Source organism: Notamacropus eugenii, chromosome 2 (assembly GCF_028372415.1).
Source record: "Notamacropus eugenii isolate mMacEug1 chromosome 2, mMacEug1.pri_v2, whole genome shotgun sequence".
Classification (NCBI taxonomy): domain Eukaryota; kingdom Metazoa; phylum Chordata; class Mammalia; order Diprotodontia; family Macropodidae; genus Notamacropus; species Notamacropus eugenii.
Window position 1 is genome coordinate 95908200 of NC_092873.1, and position 24874 is coordinate 95933073.

At 34.8% G+C, this 24874-nt stretch overlaps 1 protein-coding gene across 3 annotated transcripts in view; it reads left to right on the forward strand.

Annotated features, from left to right (window-relative positions):
* The window catches only part of ZFAND3 (zinc finger AN1-type containing 3), a 382986-nt gene that overhangs the window by 88587 nt on the left and 269525 nt on the right, over window positions 1-24874 (forward strand). For all 3 annotated transcript variants that reach the window (XM_072641978.1, XM_072641981.1, XM_072641979.1), the window contains one exon: window positions 13944-13984. In XM_072641978.1, coding sequence (XP_072498079.1) covers window positions 13944-13984 — 41 coding nt within the window. The remainder of the gene's footprint in view (window positions 1-13943; window positions 13985-24874) is intronic.

Genomic DNA, 24874 nt, shown 5'->3' on the forward strand with positions numbered 1-24874 from the left:
ACAATGAATAACTGGATGGCCCCAAACTCTTGTGCACTTTTAAGCTATTAGCCAAAATATATTACTTAAGGTCTTATAGCTTAAAACTGTACTAAAAGCTGTTGTTGCCGTAGTGATCAAGTGATATGAACAAATATTTCTCAGAATTGCACATTAACAACCATATGAAAGAATGTGCTAAATAATTAATAGTAAAAGAAATTCAAATCAAAACATCCCTTAAGTTCTTCCTAGTACCCTGCTAATTGGGAAAGATAACACAAGATAGGAATTGGAAAGGTTGTGGGATAAGTTCTAGTATGTTGGTGGAGCAAAAAATAAAATGGGTAGATCCTTTTACCCAGTAATTCCTACTAATACTATGCTAAGGAAGTTATTGATAAGGAGAATGTCTTCATGCATACCAAAATATTTAAAACAGCCTTTTGTGATAGCACAGAATTGAAAACAAAATAGATGCTCATTGATTAGGGAATGGTTAGACAAATCTTTGCGGTATGTGAATGTAATGGAATATTACTATACTGTAAGAAATGATGCTTATGGTGAATATAGAGAAAGAGCTGATGAAGTTAGCAGAGCTAAGAAAATATACACAACTACAATCATGTTAATAAAATGTTAATAGAAAAAGCTGCAAAATAATCAAAATTAAATGTTTACAAATTACAAAGATAAGCATGGCTTGAAAGATAAGACATAAGGAAACACTACCCCTTTGTTTGTAGAGAGGAGAGGTCTACTAGTGTGGTAAATTGCACATATTTTCAGAATTTTTGATGTTTTAATCAGCTGATTTTTTTTCTCCTATTTTTATTTTTCTTTCCTTACTTTCATTTTTGGCAGTGGAACTTTTTTTCCTTGGCCGTTAGATACAGGGCATACTGAAACAAATGAACCCCAGTAGCCTAATGTTCAGTAAATCCAATGACTCCAGCTGTAGGGGTAAGGATTCACGTTTAATAAAAGCTGGAAAATGTTTTGGCAGAAATTAGATTTAGATCAATACCTCACAGATGGACCACGATAAGTGTTAAATGGTTACATGACTTAGATGTGAAAGGTTACATCATAAACAAATTAGAGAAGCAAGGAAGAAAATTACCTTTTGGATCTGTGGACGAGAAATATCTAGGAACAAACAATGGATAGAGAAGATTACATAGGGTAAAATGGAGAGTTTTAATCACATAAAATTGAAGAGGATTTGTTATGTTTATCAAAACCGATATCGTTAAAATTAAAAGGGAAACAGATAACTGGGAAAAAACCATTTGTAATAAATTTCTGATAAAAGTTTAATATTTGATAAGATGTATATTTCCATTTGTTTTATAATATATATATGCCATAATTGTACATACCATAAAAACAAGGACCATTTCCCAGTAGGTTCATAATCAGAAATTATGGTCAAGCCATTGTTAAAGCAAGAAATTAAAACTATCAACAGCTGTATGAAAAGCCTATGGCAAAAGGATATGACCAGGCAGTTTTCAAAGGAGAAAGGATTCTAAGCTCTCAGTACCAATATGGAAAACCAAATGTTTCGTATTGCCTTATAATTAGAGAAAATTAAGGCATTGTTGGTGGGTGAATTGGTCCAGCCATTATAGAAGGTTAATTCAAAAGTATAACTAAAAAAATCACTAAAATGTGCGTGCCTTTTTACCCAACAATATCACGATAAGGATGTGTTTATCCCAGAAAAATTAAAGAAAAAGAGGAAAAGACATAAATTGTCTTTTATAGCCTCTTTTTTTTTGTAGTGGCAAAAATGTAGAAAATAAGAGTTTGCCCACATATTAAGGAATGTGGGACTAAACAAATTAAGGTATTTGAAATGTGATGAAATACCATTGTGTCATAAGAAGTGAAAACAGTTTTGAAAGACTTAAGAATTCTCAACAACCAACTATGATCTCAGAGGACCAATATAGAAGTATGCTTGCTTCCTGCCTCCTGACAAAAATTTGATGGATTCAAGATGCCATATGCAAGAAACATTTTTGGACACTGACCAATGCTGAATTTGGTTTGCTTGACTGTATATTTGCCACATGGTTTTCTGTTGTTTTTTATTTGGGGGAGAGGAGGAAAAAATGCTAATTAGAACGCCTTCCCCCCTTCCCCTAGTTGTGATTGGAAGACATTTAATCATGCTCTTTTTTGTAACCATGGTTGAATTGATTTAATTTAATTACTCATCTTGAAGTGTGTATATGTGAAGTCACTAGGCAGATAACAATATGCTTGTATAGGGTAGGCTCTGGTTTCCTGGATGAGAAGGCAAAGCATGGTTTATTAACTACCAGCCAATGTATTAAATCTTAAAGATGGCACAATAGACCTGTCATCCAGATAGGATGGAGCTTGTTATCATTATTGTTGTTGAATGCAGTTTATTGTTGTTGTTGTTACTGGCAGCAGCACTTGTAATGAATTGTTTCTATTCATCTATATTCTTTCAATTTGTCCCTTATGTGACTGATAACTGCTCTTTTAGATAAATGTCTAAAGGGTCAGTTTGTGACTGAATATCTTCACAAAGCAACTAGCAGTCCCATGTAGGAATCAACTGTGTTTTCTTACCTTCTCAAGAGTGCACTTTACATGGGTAGTATACTGTACCATTGGATCAGTGTCAGCCAGTTGAAGGTGGGGAAAGCAGCATATTAATGAAGTTCCTGTCAAGTTGGTCCTGAGCTCATTGTGTTTTAATATACTTTCATTTATGAATTTGATGATGAAACCTGAAGTATGGTCCTTAAATAGGTCTATAATGTCTAATTGGGCTGGATAGCTGTAGCACAATGGGAAAGTGGATTAAAATTAAAAATTTTTTTTACACTTTAAAAAAGTTGTAGGATAGAAATAATATAGCATGTAAGAAGAACAAAGATGATAACTTAGAGAAAGAAAACATGAAAATTCAACATAAGCTTGACTTTGTATTAGAATTACTTGGTTTCTCATAAAGTCATTAGCTTCCATCTGCTCCATTTTAATTTTTAAAGAACTATTTTCTTCATGAACTTTTGAACCTCCTTTTTCATTTGGCTAATTCTGCTTTTTAAAGCATTCTTCTCCTCATTGGCTTTCTGGACCTCTTTTGCAGTTTCAGTTAGTCTATTTTTAAAGGTGTTATTTTCTTCAGCATTTTTTTGGGTCTGCTTTTTAGTAAGCTGTTGATTTGCTTTACATGATTTTCTTGCATTACTCTCATTTCTCTTCCCAATTTTTCCTCCACTTCTCTTACTTGATTTTCAAAATTCTTTTTGCACTCTTCTGTGGCCTAAGACCACTTGATTTGCTTTACATGATTTTCTTGCATTACTCTCATTTCTCTTCCCAGTTTTTCCTCCACTTCTCTTACTTGATTTTCAAAATTCTTTTTGCACTCTTCTGTGGCCTAAGACCATTGTGAATTTATTTTGGAAGTTTTAGATGCAGAAGCCTTGACTTTTATGTCTTCCTCTGATGTTATGCATTGTTCTTTCTCATCTGAAAGGATGGAAGAATATACCTGTTCACCAAGAAAGTAACCTTCTATAGTCTTATTTTTCTAACCCTTTTTTGGACATTTTCCTAGCCAGTTACTTGACTTTTGAGTCCTTAGTCAATTTGAGGGTATACTCTGGGGACCTGTAAATTCTCAGTTCCTCCAAAGTGGCACAATCAAGGAAGAGGAGTTTACTCCTTTCTCCTGGTCTGCACTGTGGTCTGGGAGCAGCCACAAGCACTTTTCTGCCCAGGATCTGCAAGGAGAATTCCGTCTCCAGAGCCTGCCTCCACCAGCTCCACCAGCCAGTGCTCCTCCTCACCCCAGGGCCACCACTCAGGGCTGAGATCCAGATCAGCTGCTCAATACCCACAGGGTCTTTAGGCTTAGGGCTCCAAAAGTGGACAGTGCCTGGACTAGCAGGACACTGCTGTCTTCTCACCAAGGTAAAAGAGCTTTCTCACTGACCTTTGAAGCTGTCTTTGGTGTTTGTGTGTTGAGTAATCTGGGAACTGCAGCTGCTGCCTCGGATTCCAGGCCCGGAAGCCTCCTTCAGTCCTGTCCCTGCCACGCCAAGAGGCCAAGGCTGGGCTGCACTCTGCTATGAGCCCTGTACAATAGACCTTTCCTGTCAGCCTTTCAGGCTGTCTTGGGCTGGAAATCTCTTTCACTCTGTCGATTTATGGCTTCTGGAGCTCTAGAATTTGTTTAGAGTCATTTTTTTATAGGTATTTTATGGGCTGTGGCGGGAAGAGCTTCTAAGGGTCTGTCCTTCTACTCCACCATCTTGGCTCTGCCCCTTGACTTTTTGTAGCATTTGCAGGAAAAAAGCCCAGACCATGAATAATAATGAATGATTCAGCAATGTCATTGCCCTTATTTAAATATGATACTGATCTATAGATAATAAAATGTAATTTGAGGAAAAAAAAAAAAGAAAAACCCAAAAGATGGAAAGCCCTGCTGTTCTCTGTTGTGACCCATGAGCACTGATAAAAAAAAAAAAAAGCAAAGACTCACTGAAAGATTTGGGATAAAGGAAAACTTGATAGACTTGAGATATATAGGTCCATCTGTCTGGAAAATAATGAAATTAGTGTTGAGAAGACTGAAGGTAGAACTTAAAAGTAGTTTTCAAATATATGAATTATTTTATAGATAATGCTTAGTAATTAAACTTTCCCATGAAGTCTACAGGACTTTTATTACAGTAGAGTATATTTAAATTTGACATTAGATCTTAATGATTTGAATGATTGTGATGAAATTAAAAGCAAGAGTTTGTGGTATTTGGACATAAAAGGAGTAGTTGGGGATGGTGGTTTATGCAGAATCTTACGTGGAGTACAGAAAAAAAAAAAAGAAAAACCCAAAAGATGGAAAGCCCTGCTGTTCTCTGTTGTGACCCATGAGCATTGATAAAAAAAAAAAAAAGCAAAGACTCACTGAAAGATTTGGGATAAAGGAAAACTTGATAGACTTGAGATATATAGGTCCATCTGTCTGGAAAATAATGAAATTAGTGTTGAGAAGACTGAAGGTAGAACTTAAAAGTAGTTTTCAAATATATGAATTATTTTATAGATAATGCTTAGTAATTAAACTTTCCCATGAAGTCTACAGGACTTTTATTACAGTAGAGTATATTTAAATTTGACATTAGATCTTAATGATTTGAATGATTGTGATGAAATTAAAAACAAGAGTTTGTGGTATTTGGACATAAAAGGAGTAGTTGGGGATGGTGGTTTATGCAGAATCTTACGTGGAGTACAGAATTATAGTCTGGATGACCTTTTGAATTCCCTTCAGTGTATGTAGTAACTATATAGAGGATCAGTTTTCCTTTACTAACTTATTACTCTTGTTTATGTTGATGAATGACCCTAAAATTATTGAGAAATGGAAACTTGGTTAAAGTTGAGTCTTGAACTTTCCCTTATTTCTGTATCAGACTACTTGGAGAATTATGATCTTTTTTCTTGCTCTGTTCTGTGAAACCTTGAGTACTGAACTTGTTTATCCTCGGAATATCAAATATAGATCATAATAGTGTACTATTTTGTAGAATAGAAACTATTATACTATAAAAGTAGGGTAAAGCTCTTAGCATACATAGTTATTATTTCTTTAACCTTTCCTATATTTTGCGAATTCTTTGGCAATACTTTCTTTCTATTTTAGCAAGTAGCACCTATTGTATTATGTGCCATTTAGTAACTCTCTCCTCTTTGGGATTTTTCCAGGTGCCTGAAAGGTCTTGTACTTTTTAGTTTTATCACTCACGAAGGTATCCTTGGTGTGGTATGTTTTAACCTTGTTGTTCATGACTATAAAAATAACTGTCATCCTTCATTTAAACCTGGCTTGTCAAAGAAATGGCTAAAAATAATACCAAAGGTTTACCTTTCATCTCTTGTTAAAATTATCTTCCATTTCATTGAAATTTCCATAAATTTGGATGTGAGTACCACTGACAGTAGACTTAAGTTATCCTAATAATGAAAGATGGTAAATGCATAGCCATCCACTGTGAATAACTACTCATTGGCCACAGACTGTAATGGTTAATTTTTCACTGAGTATTATAAGGAAGCCTTCTGAACCCAGGGAGAATTTCTAGTTCAAAATTTCTAATTTAATTGAACAGGCACCTAGCAAAATACTGGGTATGCAAAGACAGAACAGTTTCTGCCTTCAAGATTATGTATTTTGGGAGGTGGTATGCAGTATGTACCCAAGAGCAAAATACACGTTCTCTTTTGGAAAGGTTATAGATTCGTTCATGTCTTACTTAAATGTGACAGTCATGTAAACACTATTTGGGAAAAATGCTTCCTATTATTCTTCTTTATTCTACCCCCCTCTGTTTTCAGATTTTCTAAAAATGCCCCCTTTGGGCTTTGCTGATAATTTTTTAGTGAGTATATGTAAAAAGGGTATATCTACATTTTAACCAAATCCTGGATTGTTTTATGGGTTAACTTCTTTATTTTGTAGACTGATAGTCTTGCTTATTTTCTTTTCTTTAGAGATATTTTATTAACATGTTATAACATCACCCCCAGGGAGCTCAATGAAGAAGGAGAGAAGACTAAGTTCACATTTTTAAAATTTTCTAATTTTTACATAGTGATGCATTGCATTGAATATTTGGGACTCTTGTGGCCAGAGGAATGGAAGGAATGCTTTTTGTCAGTAATGTTCATATACTACAGTTACATATAATGTCCCATAAAATAGCATTTTCATTTATATTTATTATTAAATGTTCTTATATGCCATACTTTAGATTTATAAAAGATAGATCTGTGGGGAAAGAGGGTCTTTGTAGTATGTACAATTACAGTATTTGCATATTATATAACAGATGGAAATAACCAAGTTCTCTGAAGTGTGCCTTGTGGTTTTCACTATTACTTTTAGTCTCCTGATCCTTTGTTATCTTCAATTTTAAGTGTAGAAAAAAACTTTTTTTGCTTGTTTTACAATTCACATATATGTGAAAACTAAAGTTATGCTTTTCCTTTTTAACATAGCAGTTAATCAGAAATTTTCTCCAAATGGATTGTAGCAAAAAATTATAGCAGTATTTTTTTTGTTGTTGTTACTTTCTCCTCTAAAAAGAGAAGTAAGGATGAACTGTGTGTTGAGATTTTTTTTCCTTATTGTTAGAGCAATGTAGTTTTACATATAGCACATTTCCAAGATTTGATATTTGTGTGATTAGACTGTAGAAACCTTTAAAAATGTCCCCCTTTCGTTTCATGACTTTGTACCACCTCATCCCACCCTAATTTGTTGCACCAAGCTCTTCACAGTCTTTTTCCTTTTTTCTTCTTCACTAAGCTTGTTGATGGTTGTGGCTATTCTTGCTCACCATTCCAGACACTTTGTCAGATGGTACTGATTTGAGCTTTTAGTAATTGGTACAGGAAAACAGCATAGAGCAGGGAACAAAAATGAACTGTTTTAAGTTTGGATTTAGTTACAGTATAGGGAGCTTTAAAAAAATCCACCAGAACACTCCCCAAGGCAAGGCACAGGGCCAGGGCCCTGTATTATTATACTTTTTAATTCAGATTATAAGCCTCTCTTTTTAAGTGTAAAAATAAACACCTGACTACAAGATTAAAAAAATGAAAAAAGCCCTACAAACCATGATACATCTTGTTCATGGATATATTTTTAAAAAAATAAAATAACCTGGAAATATCTAGTGCGATCTCTCAGTGCTTAGCATCTGGACAGTGTATTCTAGATATGAGTGGAACCCAGTTTTATGAGCTCTTTTTTCCCCTTGGAACTTGTTACTTCTTGCCTTTGTAAAAATTGTTTCAGCAATATCAAATGATATGTAATATTTCAGACAGTCTAGATGAACTATTGAAAGCCTCCTTTGTCGTTGCCAGCTCCAGTATCATCCATTTAAGCTGGCCTTTTCCTTCCTAGCCTGGGGTGAGTAGGGTGCCATGGCTTAGCAGAATTCATTTACTGCTCCCTAGCATGTTGTTGAGGAAGCAGCCTTTTTAAGTTGCAAGTATAGATAATAGCAGACAGATTTTCTCTAAAATGATCCTCATAACATGTAACTCTAAAGGGCCAGGTTCAGAATTTTGTTTCTAGACTTTCATCATATATGTATGAAAACACAGTGTGAGAATTTGTTATTTCACAATTATAAAGTTATTTGGATTCCCTTAATGGATTGGGCTTTATGTGAATTGATTCTGCATTAAAGCAAATGCATGTTTTCTGAACCATATACATCCTCAATTTGGAAAATAAAAATTATTCTAGAAGAATATGCTTGAACTTGAGCCTATCTTAAGGAATTGTCAGCTGTCAGTCACTTATAATCTCCTGAGTGATAGATGCTAACTAACAAAAGAGATTTCTTTACAGCAACACTAGGAAGCAGGTAGTTTAAGTACCATGATCTCCATTTTACAGATACAGAAACTGAAGTTCAGGTAATAAATGCTAGAACCAGAACTTAAATCTCTTGATTCCACACCTGATGTTCTTTCTGTTTCATTATTTAGTTGTTTCATTACTTAGTTGATATTGGTATTGTTTCATTTTTATTGCAAAATTTGTTATATTGACAGGCACGTGAATTGTGACTTTTCTCTGAATGACATTTGAATATACAGGATCTTTTTTGGCACTGTTCAGAGTAGTGACATTAATGGTCCCTGTCTGTGAAAAGCTTAATCTCTTTAGTAACCAGACTACTGGCATCACTATGATTTTGGGTTCCTCTTTAAGTCTCCAGGGTATGGAGTGAATATACCTTACAAATGTAACTCTCTTATGTATTATCTTCGCCCATTAGAGTACAGGCTCCTTCACGGATGTGGGCTCTCTTTTTTGTTTGTCTTTGTATTTCCAGGTCCTTGCAAAGTACTACCTGACACATAACATACTTATTGCCTTCTTATATACTTAGATATAAATAATATTTATGGGATTAGAGGAATAATGAGGAAAATTCTACTGTCATTTTTTTGGGGGGATGAAATTCAGGTGTTAAAACTGGCACTTGGTGATGAATACAAGAATTCCCTCTGCCTACTTCTTATATGGCTTTTGGAGCAAGGGAACTAGAAAAGTGCAGGCCTGTCAGTTCCCTTTGGTTCTCTTTGATATTGCTTCGACAAGAGACGAGGACTGCATCAGAGCCTGCTTTTCAAGTTATCCTAGCAACAAGAAAATTCTCCTTCTCTTGGGAATCCTTTACCAACTTTTGGTTTCTCATTGTCCAGGGGGAACCTCAGAGCTCCCATAGAACTGACATAGAGCTAGCAATTTGCTGCTGAAGGGATGAAGGTTAGGGTTAGGTAAAGAGTTCTTCTCCTAAATTTAACAGGAAACTGATTCAATATTTAGGAATTCCTCATAACTTTTGCAACCGTGGAGAATGGATTGATTTGTGGAATAACTTGGCATTAGAAGAATGAAATTTTTGGCTAGATTTAATGTATATATGTATGTGTATCTTATTCTGTCTATGGATTATCAATCTGTATGTAGGTATTTATAAGGCTGCTAGGCGACATGGTCTAGATAGAGTACTGAACCTGGAGGCTGAAAAATTCATCTTCATGAATTTAAATCTGGTCTCAGACACTTAGCTGTTGTGTGATGGGCAAGTCACTTAACCCTCTTTGCCTCAGTTTCCTCATCTATAAAATGAGCTGGAGAGGGAAATGACAAACCACTTCAGTATCTCTGCCAAGAAAACCCCAAATGGGATTATGAAGAGTTGGACACAACTGAAAATGACTGAAGAATAACAAAATTTCTTTCTATTTATATACGTGAAATGCAGTCCTCACCAGGAGGGGAATATAATTAGGGGCATATTATCCTTTCTTAATTCCACGTAGTACCTTTTGATGCCACAGAATTTTCAGGAAACTATAACGTAGTATGTAATCTATGCATGATCACGATGACTTCATTATTTACTTACTTCTCTTGAAATCTTAGCTGTATTGGTTTTGTTTGTGTAAGAACTTACAAATATATAGTCAGAATTGTCCTTTTTATTGTCTATGGTATTCTATATCCCTGCTAGGTCTATTCTTACTTACCTTATCCATAAATCTGACAGGTAATTTCTTCCTTACTCCTAAGTTGTTTATGATGTCATCCATTTTATCTAAGTCATGTATCTGTTTGGAGTTTATATTCGTAATACAGTGTGACATTGCTTTAGCATTTTTTCCAGTGGTTTTTATTGAATAGTGAATTCTTACCTCAGTAGCTGAATTCTTTGGGCTTTTCAAATGCTAGGCCACTGTGCTTGTTTGCTTCTATATATTGTGTACCTAATCTGTTTCACTTATAAAAATTAAACACAAAATAGAAACCCAGAAAGTCAAAGAAGAGATGAACAAAATTGAAAGCAAAAAACCCATTGAATCAATAATGCCAGGAAGTAGCTTTAAAAAGTAATAAAATACATAAACCCAATTTGGTTTCAAAAAAGGAGGAAAACAAAATTACTATTGTAAAGATTGTAAGGTGAATTACCACCAAATAAAGAAGAAATAATAGGAAATCTTAGCATTTTTAGCCAAATTATGTGCCAATTAAACTGACATTCTAAAGGAAATGGTTAAATATATACAAAAGTATAAAAGCCCCAGATGAAAAGAACAAGAACTTAAATACCCAGTGAACAAGCCATGAATGAGCTTTCAAAAGGGGGAAAACCAAGATCAGATGGATTTTCAAGTGAACTCTATTAAACATTTTAAAGAAGCATTAATTTCAATATTGTAAAAGTTGTTTAAAAAATAGAAAAAGAAAAGATTCTATCAAATTCTTTTTAATGGTATAAATATGGTCTTTGATGTCTAAACCAAGGAGAATCAAAACGGAGAAAGAAGCTTATAGAGCAGTATCCATAATGAATCTCAATTTTAACTATTATATTAACAAGACTACTGCAACATATTACAAAGATTACATACTTTGACCAGATTGGATTTCTACTAGAAATGCAGGATTGGTTCATTATTAAGAGACATAATTGACCATATTAATAATAATGGCAATGAAAATTATGATTATATCAATAGATGCAGAATTAGCCTTTGGTAAGCTGTAACACCTATTCCTATTAAAAACACTTGAAAGCTTAAAAATAGATGCTTCTTTCCTTAATTCAACAACTATTATCTATCTAAAACCAAGAGTCAGCACTATATGTAGTATGAGGATACTTTTCTAGTAGTGAAGCCAGGCCTTTCTAGTAGTGAAGTCAGGCTTAAAGCAAAGATATCTGTTATCACTTTTATTATTTGCTAGAAACTCTAGCTATAATGATAAAGATAAGAAAACTAAATTGAGGGAATTAGCATAGCCAGAGTCAGTCAGATATTTAAGCACCTACTTGGTGCCAGGTGCTTTCAGTATTGGGAATACAAAAAGAAACAAAAGATAGTCATAGCCTTCAAGGAATTTACAATAGGAAACAAAGTATTGATTTTGCTATGATGGTTTACTTATAGGATCCTGGAGAGGCAACTGAGAAATGAGTTGAAATAGTTGACAACTTGAGCAAAGTTTAACGACATAAAATAAACTCACATAAATCATTAGTATTTTTGTATATTACCAGCAAAACCCAGGAGAAAGATATGGAAAGAGAAATTCCATTAAAAAAACTACATACTGTATAAAATAATTTTGGAAATCTAAACTATTTACATTGGAATTATATGAATACAATTACAAAACTCTTTACACAAATAAAGACAGTTCCAAATAATTGGGGAAATATTCATTGTTTGTGGGATTAGGTTGAGCCAATATAATAAAAATGATAATAGTACTTAATTTATTCACAGCCATACTCATCAGACTACTAAAGGATTGCCTTACAAGAGGCAGAAATGTACATATGAGGTAGACAATAAAAACGTAAACTTTTTATTCTCACATCACAGTTCTCATGTTATGGTTTAGGTCTGGCAAACATCAGGGTGGGACAGATTTTTGTGGCTTAGAGTGAGCATCCCAAGGTGACAGTGTGTGGCCATTTGTCACTACGCCAAGTCCGGGATCACAGGTTCACAGTTGGAACAGAATTTGATACTGCTAATTTTCACCCCTAGGAGATGAAAGAAAATTCATAGAAAATGATAGAATATTCAAGGAAAAAGCCTGGATTCAGATGAACTACTTCTTCTGTTTCAGTGTTAGTCATTCTTAAGAAGTTTGTAATCAGTCCCTTAATTCCTTGGTCTTTTAGGCAGTGCCTTGGATAGAGTGCCAGATCTGGAGTGAGCAAGACTCATCTCCCTGAGTACAAATGTGGCCTCAGCCACCTACTAGGTGTATGACCCTGAGCAAGTCACTTAACTCTGTTTTGCCTAAGTTTCCTGATCTGTAAAATGAGCTAGATAAGGAAATGGTATACCTTTCCAGTGTCTTTACCAAGGAAACCCCAGATGGGAGTTATGAACAGTCCAGCACAACTGAAATGACTCAAGGACAATGAAAAAGGACCATAGAAACTTTCCATTTGACTTGCAGCTAAAACCTTAACATTTATTTGTTATATCTCTATGATAATTTCTAGCTCCCTGAGGGCAGGGATTATCTTTTTTTCCCCCTGTATTCTCGTTGTTTAGGACAATACTTTGCACATAGTAAGCACTTAACAAATGCTTTATTTTCATTCATTAATTTGTATCATGAATTATGTGGATAGGGAGAGTAGCTGTGGTATTGTGTGTGTTTGTTAGGGACTGAGGTGGGGTTAACTTGGGGATAACTTCCTGGGAAATGAAGGTTTTAAATTTTTTCAGTCAAATTTATGGGAAGGATATAATGTGGTAATACCTGTCTTCATTTGAAGACTCATATAACTGCATGCTTAATTTTTCTATTAAAATAAGTTTTATATTTAATTCTTTCCCATAGTAATGCACATGTTAGTGTTATAAGGTGAATTTTGCCTGTTGAGTAGTCAGCCAAGAAGAAGACTGAAGAGAGATAACGTGGTGTAGTGAAAGAGAATGATGAACATGTTAGTCGGGGACTAGTTTTGAATCCTAGACTCTGTTCTTCACCCCCTATATGACCTGAATGGGTTACATTGTTGGGGGGGGGTCATTCAAAAAGGGTAATAAGAAAGAACAGGTCACAAAGAAGACCATCATTCTTTAGAATGAGATTTAGAACAAATTATAGGCACTCAGATTTGAGAGTTTGGAAAACACTGTATTTGATCTAATTGGGATAGGGAAAGTCAGGAAACGGGAACATGGTGTAGAGTTATCTTATGTTCAGAATTGTAGAGATGGAAAATATCTTTGCAGGAGAAGAGAGAGGATCTTTAGAAAAAAGAAATGACAGTAATTTTGTTACGATAAAACCTTGAGATGGAGAGAAAGATGTAGATTCAGCTATTTTGTAGAGGAGAAAAATCCTATTGAAGAGGAGAAAATCCTATTATTTGGCAAATGAATAAATACATGTAGAAAGCAGAAGTGAGAAATTCTGAATCCAGTGAAGATCTTTACCTTTCCTGTACCTTTTAGAGGCTTGTATAAAGGTTGTTTTTCCTTGTGGGTCATAGTGTGACATGTGTGGTTTCTAAGCACAGAAAACAACGGACTCCTGGCTCATTTGATGTCTTAAAATTTGTTGGAAATTGTTGGTTGTCTATTTTGGTTCCCTAACTAATTAAGCTTCTAGTTAGTTATGCTTTAGAAATGTATTGAGTAATAAATCTGGGAGAGGAAAAAAAGGAAAATAAAAAGTTTTCCTTTCCCTGACTAGTGATTGTTTTTTATTTGTTAGTCCAGACATGTGGCCAGTAAATATTTTGCATACCTACCTTTCAAAAATTCCTTGTATATTGGTTAGAATTATACTGAATTTTTAGCTCTTTTCTTTTTTTCTTTTTTTTTTGCCCCAGGTCCAGCAAGACTATGAATCTCTGTTCCAAATGCTTTGCTGGTAAGTGCAGTAAAAGGCGTTTTTATTTTTTTTAATTTTTTTTATTTTGTTGTTGTTAGACAATCTAAATCATGTGGTTGGCACCTCCTTGGGGTATATGCACGGGGTTTTGTTTTCTTAGTGTTTGTGTGAAATCAGATTCTCCTCACTTTGGTGCTTCATTTATTTGCTTAGTATTGTTGAAACAGTCTACAATGTGTTTATTGTAAGATCCCTTTATGTATATGGGCCAATCAGGTTTTACTTGGTAGAGTTTACAGATGTCTGATATGACCTTGAACTATAAAACTCTAGTTTTAATGTGGCAGTATTTTCAGTCCTTCATCCTGGTTTGAATAATTAACTCCTTAATGAGGAATATTGTCTTCCTTCACAATAGCTCAATATAAATGATTTTGTAATATATAAGACTTTGATGTTTCAAATTCGAGAATAAACACCATAATGAAATTTACTTCCCATGGTAGTTCCAATTGAATTTAAAGGAGTAGACTTTCCACTGACTTACTGTATTGTAAGATCATGAGCAAGTCATTTCCCTTCTCTGGGTCATTTCCTTCATTTATTAAAAAGTTCTAAAATTCTGATACTTTGACTTTTTGGACTGTGAATCCCTATCTCCAAGAAGGCCTTAATATCCAGTGTTGTTAACCTAAGAGGGTCTCATTGGACTAAAATCAATTTCCTTCTTCTGCTACTTCATTTTCACTTACTTATAATTGTATTCTTTTGGATTCTCCATAAGAAAATGATCTCACTGATCCACTGTAACTTTGGAACTTCTAGAAGTCAGTTAAGCAAGAATTCTTTATTAAGCGTCTACTTTGTGCCCAGGCACTGTGCTGGGAATGCAAAAAAAAGGCAAAAGGCAGTTCATGCCTTCAAGACTCACGATCTAATAGGGTACACAACTGGGAAACAAAATTATATAGACAAGCTATATCCAGGATGAATAGGAATTAATTGGAAAGAGGGAAGACACTGGAACTGAGGGGTTGTGAAAAGGTTTCCTGTGGAAGATTTTGATTGGGACTTGAAGGAAGCCTTGGAACCCAGGAGGGGAGATGTGGAAGGAAAGCCTTCCAGGCATGTAGGGCAGACAAAGAAAATTCATGGAGCTGAGAGATGAAGTACCTTGTTTGTGGAACAACTGGGAGACTAGTGTCACTGGATTGAAGCACATAGTGTTTGGGGGAGCAAGGTATAAAAAAAATGGAAAGGTAGAAGGGGGCTATGTTGTGAAGGGCTTTGAATGCCAGAGAATTTTGTGTTTGATCTTCGAGTAGTGAGGGAGTCAGTGAAGTCTATTGACTAGGGGAATAACATTTTCCTATGCTATAGGAAACTTACTTTGGTGGCTGAATGGAGGATGGATTGGAATGGGGAGAGGTTTAAGTTAGATAGATTTACCAGTAGGCTGTTGTAGTAGTGCAGCATGCGTTGATGAGGGTCTGCACCAGGGTGGTGGCTCTATCAGAGCTCTATTCAGGGAGAATAATAGAGATATGTTACAGAGGTGAAATTGACAGGCATTGGCCACAGATATGGGGATAGGGAATGAGAGATACTGAGGAATTGAAAAATGACACCTAGGTTGAGATGCTGAGAGACTTAGGATGGTGGCACTCTCAACGATAATAGGGAAATTTGGAAGCAGGAATGATTTGAGTGAAAGGCAATGAACTCAGTTTTGGATATACTGAGTTTAAAATGTCTATTAGACATATAGTTTGGGGTTTCTGGAAGGCAGTTAGAGATATGAGACTGGAGATCAGCAGAAAGGTTAATGCTGGATAGATAGATTTAAGAGAGAAGAGAAGAGGATCCAGAATAGAGCTCTGTGGAACACCTACCATTAGATAATGGTATTACCTGAATTAGGATTGATCAAAGGAGACCAAGAAAAGGAGCAGAAGAGCACTCTAATGAGTAGGAGGAGAACCAGGAAAGAGTGGTGCCCCCAAAACTGAGAAGAGAGTATCAAGAAGGGAGAGGATGGTAAAAACCTGTCAAATAGTCTAGAGAAGTCATAAAGAATGATTAGAAGTTTGATAATATACCAAGGAGCCGCTAGGTGACACAGTTGGTAGAGTGTTGGACTTGGTGTCAGGAAGACCTGAATTCAGATGTGGCCTCAGACACTTAATAGCTGTATGAATTCTGGGCAAGTCACTTAACCCTGTTTGCCTCACTTTCCTCATCTGTGAAATGATCTGGAGAAGGAAATGGCAAACCTCTCCAATATCTTTGCAGGAAAACCTAAATATAATTATATTTTTTGGAACCTGAACACAGTAAGTTTCAAATGTAAATAAATGGTTTTTCACTGATAATAGATTTTTAACTTTGTGTATTTTTTATGTTGAAACTGTCTTTTTTGGAAGACTTATTTTCTAAGACACTGTTCCTTCTATGAGCATGGCTTTTGGAAAAGTCAGTTACTTCTGAATAATTTAATCTGCTATAAATTCTCTAAATTACAGTTATTTGGTGTTGGTCACTGTTGAAACAGGTCAAAAACTTTAAATTCTTGTTTTTTAAAAAACTATTATAGTTTTGATTTTTTTTTTCTTCTTTTGCTTTGGCTGTTTCTTGTTTCCTCTTTAGGCCCCAGATCTTTATACTTTTGGAAGTTTTATGGCACTTGTTGACTACTCAGGTTTTCCTTGAAGTCTTTGTTTAGAATTTTAAGGGAGTTATCTTCCATCTAGAAGGGGTAATTCCATACATCTTCCCTATAACACATAGAAGTGCCACTCTCCCCTCACTTCCATTCTCTTGAATTTAGAAAGTTGATGTGAGAAAGAATAGTGAACTTGAAAGTCGTTTAGTGAGTTCATCAGGGTAAACAGTAGGAAAAATCAGAATTAATTCTGAAACACTGTAGTAGAGAACAGTAAAAAGTAAGTATGGAGGTTACTTTTGTCAAACTCTTAAATCACTGATAATGATTTGAAACACTTTAAAAGTATGTTGTGAAATTAAAGTGGAAGATTGCTTAAAACAAACAAAGCTTCACGTGATAGTGTGGCTTAGTGAAATCTGTGAAATTTCTTTTGGAAATCATATAGTAGAAATATATAGTTTGTAAATAATATTTTTGGTTAACAGTGAATGAAATGTGAAACAGAGAAATGCATTCACTGTTCTTTTTGAGGTAGTGGGCTAGACTGTTGCAGGAGCACAAGTGACTAGTTTGTCAGGCTCACTTTCAGCAGGGAGGAAGGAAAGGATAAGACTTTTTGATATAACAATGTTCTCTTGAATAGAAAACACATTCCCAAAGTAAATACCATATCCAGTCATTTTTTTTGTTAACATTGGTCCCTGGTATCTCTGTGGGTTACTCAGAGAGGAAGTGTGCAATAAAAGGAACAAAGGGGCTGGCAAGCTTGGTTGTTTTTTTGCTTGTTTTTTTTGAAGAACGGATAAAGAAATAATTACTGAATGTGTGATCCTGGGCAAGTCACTTAAACCTGTTTGCCTCAATTTCCTCATCTATAAAATGAGCTGGAGAAGGAAATGGCAAATTACTTCAGTATCTTTGCCGAGAAAACTCCAAATGAAGTCATGAAGAGTCAACTGTTACTGGAACCCCAGCAACCAGTTTCCTGCAGCCCATTTTCTGCAGAGGAACGTCTAGTTCTGTCTCTTCCGTTGACTTTGGAGAAAACAAAGATTTGTCATGACTGTAGTCCTAGACAGGCTTGAAAGGAAACTTGTGGCTCATGTTTAAATGGCCTTATCAATTATTCCCTAGACTGACTTTTTTCTAGATTCTAGGATATGTTGATATATGTCTCTCAGGTCTAAGTTATCAGTTGTCTACTTTGGCTCATTGAGCTTGAAAATTGCTTTTTAACTTGGGCTTGATGTGGGAAATTCTCAAATTGGCAATTGTTCTCTTTAAATGATGAAGCCACTGGGCTTCATCTGGAGGTTACCTATATAGCTTTATGGGGGAGGTGTGGTCTTTAAAGAACTTCATGTTGAAGAGCATTATCTTGAAAATATTTCTTTGCTAAAATTTTCTAGGAAATTCTGAAGGTAGTTCTTTAACACTTCTTGAAGTGTCATGATTTTCTTTCCTCCTATGAAGTAATGAGTAGATGATGAATTACTCCTGTAGGTTACCACTGATATTATCAATTTTCCTAAAAACAAATTTTCATATTTCTTTTCCTTCTGTCACTGTTTAATTTCTCTTTCCTCTTTCTCAACCCACTTTGCACAATTCTTCCCCAGGTGCCTCCCTCATAAAATCATGCTTTTACATATCTCTTGGAAAAACTGTCTCAGGACTTTATTGGATACTTCTCTCTTGGTCAAGATTAATCCTAGAAAAGAGGCAGGAATCACGTGAAGGCTGTGCAATGATTCTTCAAACTGTTGGGATGGTTTTATGTGTGGATTTAAAACATACACAAAGACAGTAAAACCTTTTTAATTCAGCTGCCTCTGAATTGGAATTTGTAATAATTTGGACTGTGGCTGGCTTTACCATGACACTGCCTCAAAAAGCTTATTTTGCACAAAATTACAGAGAGGATTTTTAACAGTATTAAAAGGAATAAATTATTTTCCAGTATCTGTTCTCTAGAAGAACCCATTTATAAATAAAAGCAATCAATTGAAAAATCTGCTTTTTTGTTTATTATCCTAGATTACTTGTTTTTAGATCATGTCAGACTCTTCATGATTCCATTAGAGTTTTCTTTGCAGAATACTAGAGTGGTTTGCCATTTCCTTTTCCAGTTCATTTTTACAGATGAAGAAACTGAGGCAGATTGGGTTGTGACTTGTCCAGGGTTGCACATCTATTAAGTGTCTGAGAAAAGTTGTTTATTTTATATTATTAATTTTTTTCTGCCTTAAAACTACCTTAATTTTTGAATTTCTGCCTTCTATACCCAGCATTTAATATTTTTAATCAAAGATTAAAGATGAGGAATTCATTTTTTAAATCAAAGATTAAAAATGAAAGCTAAACAGTTCAGTAAAACCAAGCAACATTAACTTTCTGATCACATATGTATATCCCACACCCAAGTGGGAAATATATATGGTTCTTCTCTGGGATTGGGCTGTCATTTAAAAAATAATGCATTAAAAAAGTTGTTAATTTTCATAATCCCACATTAGTTTCAATTGCTTAGATACTGTATATGTAATGACTTTTGGTTGATAGGAACTAACAGAAAAACCCATAAAAATCTCAAGCAAGCTTTGTTTATATTTCTGTTACGAGGAATAAACAATTATATTTCTGTTATGAGGAATAAACAATTTTTAGTGTAAGTAAAACTCTGTAATTCAATAACCTTTTATAATTTGATGTCTCTAAACTTTAGGTACCTCTGTGATGACTTTAGTTTTTTCTCAACTCAGAGATGTAGATTTTGTAGTTTCAGTATATAAAACTATAGAATAAGCTTGGATGCCTTGGTATGCATAGGTAATGATATATTTTTTGAATTTTACCTTTAAAATTTTCTCCACCTCATTGAGAAAAAGGAAAGAAAAAAACAAAACTTTTTTTTTTAAACAAATATGATAGCGAAGCAAAACTAATTTCCACATTGGTTATATTTAAAAAAAATAAATAAATGTCTCAGTCTGTACCCATCAGTTTACGTCCTGCTTCACTCCTGGGAGGTAGGTAGCATTATTTAATCATGGAATCAAAGTTGTTTTTACAGTACTGCTAATGTATAATAATATATAATATTCATGTGGATAAATAAAATATAATACATAATATAATAATATTCTTATTCTACTTACTTCATTCCATATCGTCAGTTCATGCAAGGCTTCCCAGTTTCCTCTGAAGTGGTCCCAGTTGTCATTCAGAGCTCTACCAATAGGGCCTTAATGTTCCTGTTTTCCCACAGCCACTCCAGTATTTTATTTTTTTAAATCACTTTTGCCAATCTGATGAGTAGCAGGTAAGCTTCAAGAGTTTCTTTAATTTGCATTTCTCTAATTATTATTTAAAATGCAGGAGATGTTCTTCACTCTGTGAAAGTAATATTAATGCCAAAAAAAAAGAGACTTTCTGCCATATCCTAAAAAGTATGCCAAGTAAACGTAAAAGTACAGGCTTGCAGGGCCTTTCCACAATATCTCACCTTTAAACAAAGGCAGCTTGTTGCTGTTTGCCAAACATCAGAATATGCTATTGTTGCTTTTCATAAAATTCTTTTGTCCAGTTACTGATATGCTCTTTTTCTGCAGTAGTGTGTTTACAAATTTCCAAAGCAGAATACCAATGGCTGTTGGTTTTCATTATTTAATTGGGAAACCAATCTCTTTGATCCTCTGTCTATGGCTCTTATTTTTTCATCACAGTATATTACAGTGTTTCCTCTCTTCTTTCTGATTTCAATTTCAGCCATTTGCTCTGTTAGATGAAACTTCTGTTTGAAGGCTGGTAACTAACTATATTTTCAGTGATGTACCTTAGAAAAAACTGCCCTCTGTCCAATGAAATGGTGATTAATAGCAGGTATTAAATGGTGAGTAGAATGAGACTATGGTAAACTCCGAGTATTCAGAAAATGCCACATTAATTTGATCAATTACTGATTAGTGCTTTGAAACTATATAGTGAATCACTGTGCTTTTCAAGGTAAAAGATGCATTTTTTAAAAAGGTGTTATGTAGATCATGTCAAAAATAATGATCTTTTCTAAAGAGAAACCATTTTCAATATGGATAAATAGCAAGAATAGCGAAGTGCCTTTTAGCCTTAGTAGGCACATTGATAGGGAGACTGAAGAAATCAATAGCTCTTGTGTCTCCTTCAGAATAACTCTGGTATCTCTATTTGCTTTATTCTTATCTTCTACATTCTTTCTTTTAGAAAATGCCTGTATATATTTAAGCAGTTGGTGCACTTTAAATAACCCTTCAAAGCCTGAAAGGTTGTTTCAGAGCCTCTCTTCTCTTAATTCTCTTATTAATATTCCCAGTAACTTAATGTAAGTCAAATCAGAAAGAGATTTTTAAGAGGCCAGTTACCAGGCAAATATTGTTAGTTATACATGTTCATGTTCTGATGAATATAGGACATGAGATAAGAATCTGATTGGTTGGAACGGCTAAGTCAGATTTTCTTCCTCTGAGTCCCAGGGTTCTTTTCTGAAATAGCATGTAAAGTTTGTTCCAGATTTTTATTTGGGAGATAGATACTCTGGATAGCTCTTGAATCTGTGTGTTTCTAGTGGCTTAATGCCTCTTAGAGTTAATGAATCTGTAAGGCAGCTGGCATATGACAGTGGAACAAGTTCTGGATTTGGAGTCAGAGAACCTGGATTAAAATCCTAGATCAGCTACCTGCTACTTGGGTAAGTCATTTTATCTCTTTGGGCCTTTGTTTACTCATCTGCAGAAAGTTGGGCTAGATCTAGAACAGTCTTCAGCTCCAGTTCTTGATCTCGTGATCTACTTTAGCTACTTCCATATGAAGCTAAAAGCATTTATTTCTTTCTTGATTGATGATATGGTTGATGAACTGGGAAAGAGGAGTTTCATTTTTATTATAGGTTAAATATAAATTTGAGAGGCAGTATAGCATATTGGACACTTTGCTGGCCTTTGAATCAGAGAGAAACCTGAGTTCAAGTTCTGTTTTTTATACCTACTAACTGTATGATCCTGGATAGGTCACTTAACCTGTAAAAGGTCTCCAGCATCATTCCAAAATTACAAATTTCAGATGAAATGTTAACCTGAATGAATGATTAAGTCAAAAGTCTGGGTCATTATTAATTATAGATTCTCAAAATTGGAACGGACCCAAAATGCCAGCTAGTACTATCCCTATAACCGCATAATTACCTTCTATAATATCGCTGCCAAATGGTCAGGTCTTTTCTGGTCTGTACTTAATTTATTTTTTTAACCTACGTGTAGGACTTAATCATTCTTATTAAACCTTTTTAGATTTGGCTTATCATTCTGTTGTTATTATGAACCTTTTGGATTCCAGTTGTGTTATCTAGTAAATTAATACTATCTCTCCCAGCTTCATGTCATTTATATATTCTTCATATTCTGTTTCCTAGAAAAAATTCAGGTATATGCTGATATTAATGTATAATTAAAGCATAATATTTGAATATATAAAATAATTTAAAAGCTCTAGTTCTGGTCATTTTTGTCATTTTTTAATAAAATCAATTCTATATTATTGTGCCTATAAGAAATGACAACCAGGATGATTTCAGAAAAACTGAAAGACTTACTGGAACTGATGCAAAGTGAAATGAGTAGAACTAAGAGACAGTGGTACGCAGTAACAGCAATATTATATGATAAAGAATTGTGAATGACTTAGCTATTCTTAGCAATACAGTGATCCAGGTCAGTCCCAAAGGACTTATGGTGAAACGTTATCCATCTCCAGAGAATGAACTGATGCTGTCTGAATACAGAGTGAACCTACCTTCCTTCTGTAACGTCTGTAGGGTCCATGTCCACTATGAATATGCATGTGTATTTCTAGGGTAAATTTGCAAAAGATAATAAAATCTCTTCCTTAAAGGCAAAACCAAAATATTTATTTAGGACATTATTAGAATATCAGAAGGTAAGATTTAACAGGGTACTTATCACTAATCCAGGGAGTGCCAACATCTTAAACCTTCTTTCTGTCAAGCCTCCCCATAAAAATAAATTCTCCTAGACAAATTCCTACCTCTGCCCATTCATAGCTTGTCTGCGTGTCTGTCTGTTTCTGTCTGCTCTCACTTTCTGCCCATGCTCTCTTTCTTTTTTCTCCTGGGGCAAGCTCCTCTCAGTCTGAGCTCCATGTGACCATAGGCTCTATATGTTAGGCCTATTAATGAACAGGGAAGATCTTCTGTTCTATTAACATTTTCCTTCCTTCCTCCCTCCTTCCCTCCCTCCCTCCCTCCTTCCCTCCCTCCCTGTACAAAATGACTAATAAAGAAATGTTTTACATGAATTGCACGTATATAACCTATATCAGATAGCTTACCATCTTTGGTGGGCGTGGAGTTGGGTGGAGGAGGAATGGAATTTGAAACTCAAAACTTTTTTTAAAAAATTGTAAAAAATTATTTTAACATAATTGGGGGAAAAACCAAATATTTTTTAAAAAATCAGTTCTAGAATGAAAGGAATCATTGTTTTAACTATCTTTAATCCTTTAATTTCAATAATAATTTTGCTTGAAATAAATTTTAAAAATATTTTAGTATAAAAATATTAACATAAAGATATGGAGTAAAAGGGATATCCTGGTGAGAATGTGGTGTGTGTGATCTTAGAAGACAAAAGCAAATAATAGAAAATACTTTGTAAATTGTGGGGGCTAGGAGTGGTGGGGGTGTGCGTGGGGGGTGGTGTGTGTATATGTATGTAGGGAGGGTGGGCGTGATGCATTCTGTAAATGTTTCTGAGGTAAGTGGAGCAAGTGTCTCTGATTTTTTGAGGGGGCAGAAAAGGCTATGAGAAAGAAGCATTTCTCTATAGTACCCTGAAATGAAGTAGGAGAAGCCAGTAAACCTGGAGAATGTGTATGAGAATCTGGTAGCAGTTTTGAAGAGGTTTGTTACTTTTCATGTGTGAAAAGTTCACATTGTTACAAGGCTATATACTTTATCCTGAAGTGGCTCTGTGATTGTTTGATTTGAGATCTGAAAAAAAATTAGAGGGATTCTAATAAGAGCAGCTGATTTGTTGCAAGAGTAGGTGTTTGTATCTAGAAAATTTTCTGTTTCTTTGGTGAGATCTCCATTCTTTAACATATTTGCTATTCCATGAATATCTTGTTCTTCGTGCAACTTTAAGCTCATTAACCTTGCTTGTCTGCACTGCATATTGAAACACCATTTCTAATTTAGTCCCATGTGTTTCTGCTTCACAAATGATTTAAAAAAATTTGGAACAATTACTTAATTGCGATGATGCTTGGCTATTGTCAAGTCTGAAGGCAAAGTAGAACCTTTAGGTTTAATTTGTTAAAACTTCCTTGTTTGTGGCTTTATTCTCTTATACATATATGCATAATAGTTGAAAAAAGTCTTCTTTCCTGTTCTATTCATATTTAGCAATTTGGTTGAGTTATGGAAAAAGCCTGTGCTCTGCTTTGTGTATTTGCTCATTTGGAAACCTTGTATAGTTTATAGAGACACTAGTGATTTGTTCCCTAGCCTCCCTGTGGATTTTGTTCCATATTACAATCTAATTCCACGTCCGTGTCGTGCACTCCTGAGCCTTTAATTTGTACATTTCGATGCAGTTTGTTTCATCGTGTTTTTGTAATCCAAACTGAATGTAACGAGCTGTGTGCTTTGGGGACCTAGCTTTGCCTTGCCAATTAGAACAAAATGGTTACTGAGAGAGAGTGTGTTTTAAATAAAACATGGCACCTCTGAGTGGGACTGACAGTCACTGGGGAATAAAGAGATGGTTTAACTTTTGGACTTAGAAAGAATAGGCTACTGTCTGAGATCAGTCTTTTTTAAGAGGACAAGGTGAAGATATTTGCCTTCATAATGTAAGATTGTAAATTTTCTCCATATGACCAATCATGTTTAGAAGTTTGCCTTTCGAAGTTCAATTCTTTTTCATTACTATGTAGAGTATCACCATAAAAAACTCTTTATTAGAATATCAGTCTGCTCTAATTTCTAGCTCCCAACCATTCATTCCAAGGGAAGATGAGTATATAAAGTAAGTAGTCCAGCTACAACTTCTACCTATCTCCCACCATAGGAACTTTACAATTATTGTTATTAGGACCAATTCAAAAGAGTGCTCTTAATTTTTTCCTCTGTGTCACTGAGTGTAACAAGATTTCAGTATTTGTGGAATCTAGAAGCTGACATTAAAAAAAAAATCTGTGACGTATTTATTGAG